This window comes from Camelus ferus, chromosome 32 (assembly GCF_009834535.1).
Source record: "Camelus ferus isolate YT-003-E chromosome 32, BCGSAC_Cfer_1.0, whole genome shotgun sequence".
In the NCBI taxonomy this organism is placed as follows: domain Eukaryota; kingdom Metazoa; phylum Chordata; class Mammalia; order Artiodactyla; family Camelidae; genus Camelus; species Camelus ferus.
The window spans coordinates 8,359,491-8,365,490 of NC_045727.1; the positions used below are offsets into that span (position 1 = coordinate 8,359,491).

The 6,000-nt window shown below is 45.2% G+C and overlaps 1 protein-coding gene across 6 annotated transcripts in view; it reads left to right on the top strand.

Moving 5' to 3' along the window:
- C32H12orf49 (chromosome 32 C12orf49 homolog) overlaps positions 1-4,831 on the top strand; it is a 317,095-nt gene extending 312,264 nt beyond the window's left edge. For all 6 annotated transcript variants that reach the window (XR_004316676.1, XR_004316679.1, XR_004316680.1 and 3 more), the window contains one exon: positions 4,436-4,831. Coding sequence is in view for 1 of the 6 variants with exons in the window: in XM_032471693.1 (XP_032327584.1) it covers positions 4,436-4,606 (171 nt within the window). In the remaining 5 variants the exon portion in view is untranslated. The remainder of the gene's footprint in view (positions 1-4,435) is intronic.
- Positions 4,832-6,000: the final 1,169 nt, after the last annotated feature.

Here is a 6,000-nt window from a genome sequence, read left to right on the forward strand (position 1 = left end):
TCATTTTCTAAATTACACGTTTCTTTGATGTTTGAATATTTTATAGGGCATGTGTAACTTTCAAAATTACACGGAAAATCGAATTATGATACAAAGTTTAATCCTCGGTGCTGGCCAAGCTGCTGTGGCACAGACTCACTTTAGATGCTCAGGCCCCATCACTTGACCCCACTTCTGGCTCTGGAGGGCAGTTATCCACTTGGGCTGTTGAAGATGCACTGTGACTTTGCAGACCCCTTGAGAAGCCTGGGAGACTCCCTCCTCCTTGGCTTGGGATCCCCCGCCCCCCACTCCATCCAGGCAAAGAAGTGTTGCTGTCCCCTCTAAGCTGCTACTGGGGGGGGGGGGCGGGATTCGGCCCTTCAGTAGTTCCCATGGGACAGATCTTTCTGGACGGAGGTGGAGCTGACAGCTCAGAGCTGACATGGCCTTCGTCCTCCAGCCACGGATATGTGCTGTCTGTGGCCCAAGGTGGTTTAGCACCTCTGATGTTAACAGCCCACATTTATTGACACTTGTTTTGTGCCAGGCACTAGCCAGGGACTTTTTACTTGGTATTATTTTGACATTGCTTCATTTAACAAACATTTGTTAAACACCAATAGTGTTCTAGGCACTGGGGATACAGTCATGAACAAAGAGGGGGGAAAAACCCTGAATTCTATCCCCTTATATTCTGTTGGGAGGAGGGAGAGACAGGCAAACATACATTAAAAACAAATACATGTCAGGGGATTTTAGATGATAAGAGAAATAAGAGATAATTAAATAGAGTGAGGGGTGCAAGAGGGAGGCAGGGGGCATACTGTTTCAAGTGGTCTGAGAGCGCCTTTTCAACGTGGAGGCTATCTGACTCTGGGGGAGGAGGACCCGGCAAGGGCCAGGGCCCTGAGGCTGAGTATGTGAGGAGGGCCACAGGGAGGGCATGGGCCTGCAGCAGAGTGTCCATGGGGGACACTGGTGTGACCACGAGGCCAGGTCACACAGGGCCCTGTAGGCGGTGGTAAAGCACTTCGCTTTTACTTTAAATGAGGTGGGAGTCATGACAGGGTTTAGAGCAGAGGAGTGACATGGTCTGACTTAGGTTTGATTGGATCTCTCTGACTGCTGTGTGGAAAAGGGAACATACTCGGGGGGGTTTGGGTGGGGAGCGCAGGAGGAGTGACAGCCACAGAGAGGCCAGGGGCTTAGGCTTGGATGGTGGCACATTCTGGATATTTCCATTTAATCCTTCACTTTCCCCATTTGCAAAATGGGATGATAATAGAATACCTCTCACGAGAGGATTAAATAAGCTTTGGGGTGTTAAAGTAGCTCACTCACTCTGTATCTGACACATGGAAAGTGCTCACTAAATATGCCTCTGTTTATTATTATTATATTATTACCAACCTCCCTGTGAGGCCAGGATAATTATGCCCACATTATGGATGTGAAGACTGAGGCTCAGAGGGGTAAGGCTGCTTCTCCGAGACAGGTGACCGGTCAGAGGCAGAGCTGTATTGCTTCAGGCCCCCATGGAACATCTGTGGGGCAGCACACTTGGTTGGTGAAGATAGGAAGCCCAGAATAAGGGGCAGAGAGTGTCTCAGCATAAGGGAGCCCTCTAACCTCATCTTAGTACAGAGTAGCCAAGCTTCAGATCTTGCTTGGCACTTCCAAGCTGTGTGACCTCAGGCAAGTCACTGCACCTCTCTGAGCCTCAGCTGTCTCATTTCAAATGGGGCCTGGGATGGGACCTACCTCATAGGATAGTCATGACAGTTAGATGCCTGGCATAAAATGAACTCCATAAACACATTCAGAAAACAGCCCCCTCCTGAAAAGATGGTACAGTAAGAAGACATGTAACTAAGTATATGGTTGGCATGTCTCAGCTGGCCTCCTTCTCGTTGCATCACACAGCTCTGCTAGGGAAAAGAAAGCCTGCTTTCTGTTGGGATTTTGAGAAGTGACTGATTAGATTATAATGAACAAGCTCATCAGGGTGCATGTGCTATGTAAACAGTGACCCCTTCAATAAAACCACAAATACAGAACAATGCAAAATGTGCTTTGAGTTATTGCATGGTTAACATGAAATAAAGTCTGCTGGTTGGAAAATCATCTTAAGGGTCTATTATTTTTTTTAAGTGAGGGGAATATTTACCGAGGTATTTCTGGTGGAATAAAGAAGGGGCTTCTATGTTCAGTAACCGTTGTGAAATGCCAGTAGCAAATCCCCATAACACAACTTGCTAACATTTACAGAAGCTGTTGTGATTAAGTGGGAACCAAGCCACTGAAAAATCTACAACAAGAAGTCAGCAAAGTAAGATCAAGAGACTATAAAGTAAACAATATATAGAGAATGAAATGTAATTTATATCCTCAGGGAAACGATCTGTACCGACAGCAGCAAGAGTGACTCTGTAGATGTACTTCATTTCCATCCGCAATAGACTATTGCCGTCAGCACGTTTGAAAATTGAGAAATTGTGTACGCAATTTAAAAAACCAATTGATTATAACTCACCAGCGTCCTAAGAGGTTGGCAGCCCATTTTAAAAAGGAAAAACTGAGACTCAAGCGGGAGTGGTGAGTTACGTGCCTCATCCTGCGTGAGAACACATAACCCAGGTGACCTGAGAAGCCCGGTGAGCCTGTCACTGGGGCCAGGTGAAGATAAAGTGATGACTCAGATTTCACATGTGGCATTTTTTTATTGCCTCCAAATTGTTGCCTGAGTAAGGACTGTGCTCTTTCCAGGGGTTGCTTTTAAATAAAATGTTATGTTGCAGAAAGCAAAATCTGGTCCCCAGGCAGGGACCCAGTATACCTGTGCTCGGGAACAGGAAAAGTGGGAGCTCAGGCTGGGAACTTAAAATGCCATACCGTTTGCAGGGAACTGGGATGGTCTCTGGAGGAGGGTGGCTTTTGTCTAACATGCGAGGACCTGAATGTCACTTCTCCAAGGGCAGTACCACACAGGTGGGGTGGTTTAATCATTTGCCTTCTCACGTCTCCAGACCTCGGCCGAAGTCCCTGATTTAGGGCACCGGTGAAAAGACATTTGTCTTCCTTACAAAGCCCCTGGACACTTGAGTCTGGTCTAGAGCACAGAAAGCCGAGGAGGGTGAGATGTCCTGGCAGAATTGCCAGAGAAGTTGGCATCTGCCCTCCCAGAGCACAGCCTGGCTCTGGGCCATCCGAGCAGGCCATTTCTTTCATGAGCATTGACTTCACACTTGCCCAGCCCTGGAGAGGAAAAGTTACAGAATCCACCTCGTGAACACCCTCTTCTCTTAGAGATGATTTTTTTTGTTCACCCTCATACCAGAGTTGGCTGTTGTAAATAAGGCTGTTCCGATTCCAACATACAAGTGTGTGTGTATGTATGTGTGTCCATGCAGAGGAAACAGAATTTAGTTTCTTGTGATATATTTCACCACCTGCCAGTGCTGTAGTCTGCAATACGCAACCTTAGTGGAGGCTGAGAATTTATGAATATAGTCGCTTGTCTTTGGTCCAGCAGCAGTTTCTTTCTTTATAGTCAAAGAAGAATATCAGGGGACATCATTCACACACTTCCTTATTATTGGCTATTTGAAAGCCATTCATCGTGGACTGCTAAATTCATTCAAAAATCAGCATTACCAGAAGCAAAAGAGTCGTTCGTATGCAGGCATATAGGTAAAATGCCACTGAATACAGTTAATTTAACCTCATTGAAATTTTTTAAAACTAAAACCATTCTTTACATGATGTCTTTGGTGTTGTTTCTTGGGGTTCAGTCTCCGCCTACATTTTATAAAAAGTCCTGTGTCCTAATAGTCACTGACATTTATTGAACACTTATTATGTGCCTGGCTGGTGCTGAGTGCTCCGTCAACTCATTGAATGCTCACAGTGGCTCTAGGAGGCAGATACAAGTGTGACCCTGCTTTAGGGATGAGGAAACTGAGGCACAGAAAGGGTTAATCACTGTCCAAGGGGTCAAGAGTGTAAGTGGCAGAGTTGGGATCTCGACCAGGTGTGGTCCAGCTCTCAAGTTCTTGCCCTGACCCAGACCTCAAGCCGTGCTCCGAGCCCACAAAGACTGCCCTTGTTTCTACTTCATCCTCTGTACTGTCTTAGGGGAGAGGTTGGAACAATTAGGAAATCCTTGGTGGTTATGAGCAGAGCTGTTATTGCCCAAGGCAACACAGCTTGATTGGTATAAGACCATTCTCTCAGAGGGAACTTAAAGCCTCAACTTAAAAAATTGAATTATGAAAGTGAAGGAATGAAAAGAATAGGCCTGCCGCCCGGAAACGTCTGGAAACATCTTTGTGGAATTACGGAATGAATGACCTTGTCCACACCAGGTGAGCGGGACCCAAGACAGGTGTTTGTTGTTGTGCCAAACCCGGTACTGGTCTCATTGGTACCGCCTTTGTTTCTCTTTCGTCCTCAGCTGCTGACTTGGGTAGCAAAACACATCAAGAGGAAATGCAAGTGGTCAAGAGACCTAAGAGGAGAGCTACCTCGCTGGAATTTGGGAAAGCAAATTCAAACAACAACGAAACCATTTTGCCATCATCAGGTTGGCAAAAATTTAAAAAGATTGGCAACATCCAAATGCTGACAAGGTGGAAAGGAAGTAGACACTCTTCCGGTATTGCTTGAGGGAGAGTGAATTGCTACAATCTTTGGGGAAAGTCTTCCTGCTGTATTTATTAACAATAAAAATACACATTTATTAACAATAAAAAAGCAATCCTATTTGGGGGACTTTATTCAACTGAAATAAAAGTGTCACTACATAAGGATATATGGGTAAGTATATTTACTGCACCCTTATTTAGAGTAGGAAAAAACTGGAAACCATCCGAAGGTTCAGAAGTAGGGGAATAATTGGATAAATTACGGCACAGGTGTTCTATGAAACACTATACAACTAATAAAAGACTGAGTTGGATCTAGATATATAGGCCTAGAGGTACACTTGTGATAAACGGTTAAGTGAAAAAAACAGCTTGCGAAGTAATATATGTGACACGATCCCATTTTCTTAAAAAGTAGAAAAAGAAAAAAGAAAAAAATCCCATAGAAACGTGTGTTTAAATTGTATGATTTGGTGCGAGCATGACAACAGTTTGACGAGCTTGGTTATCGCAGTGGTGGAGAGAAGACTTTCCCTCTGCCTTGGCGTACTCCTGTGTTGTTCAACTTGCTCCAGCTAGCAAGTTAATTTTGTTACTTTTGTTATTTACAATAAAATAAACCCAATAAAGCTGAGGTTAAAGGGAAAAAACCCTCCAAGTGATGTGACTTGATGCTGTTTCCCAATGTATGAGAATAGCCAAGTGATTGTGATTGCTGTAATTTATTGATCACTGCTGATGGGGCCATGCACTGTGCTAAGAACTCACTCCGCATTGTCACTCTGGGAGGTCAACACACTGGAAGAAATGGGGGTCACAGGGGCTAAGTGACCTGCTCAAAGCTGCACGACAGAGCAGAGATTAGAACCCAGGTATATCTTGCTCTGAAGCAGTATTCTTAACTCCTCCAAAATACTCCCACCCTGCAGCTGTGGCGGCTTCCTGTGGTCTTTCTAACAGGGTGGTTCCTCCTCTGGTCATATTTTTGCTTCCATTTTCTCTCTGCCATTACAGTGGGTAACCATGAAAGGGAACTAACTTGTCATTCTCAGAATAAGGCCTGAGTCTTGGGCAGAGGGGCACGTCTGTTTCCTGCCTGGGCAGTAGGCATTTTCACAAATGGGGAAACTCAGACATGAGAGAGGATGCATCTGATGAGCACCCCCCGCCAGCCCCACTCTGCCCCGGTTCCCGGGGGAACTGGACTCAGAAGTCCTAGTGGATGGTACCTCGCTGCTTTCTAGTTGCCAGTGATGGGTTTTGTTTTGTTTTCATCTTATCTCCTGAGGCTCTCCATCAACTCCCATTGCTTTCTCTATTAAGAACTCTGAAGATCTTTATCAGTCATCTCAATGCAGCAAGTCAAAAGAGTTTC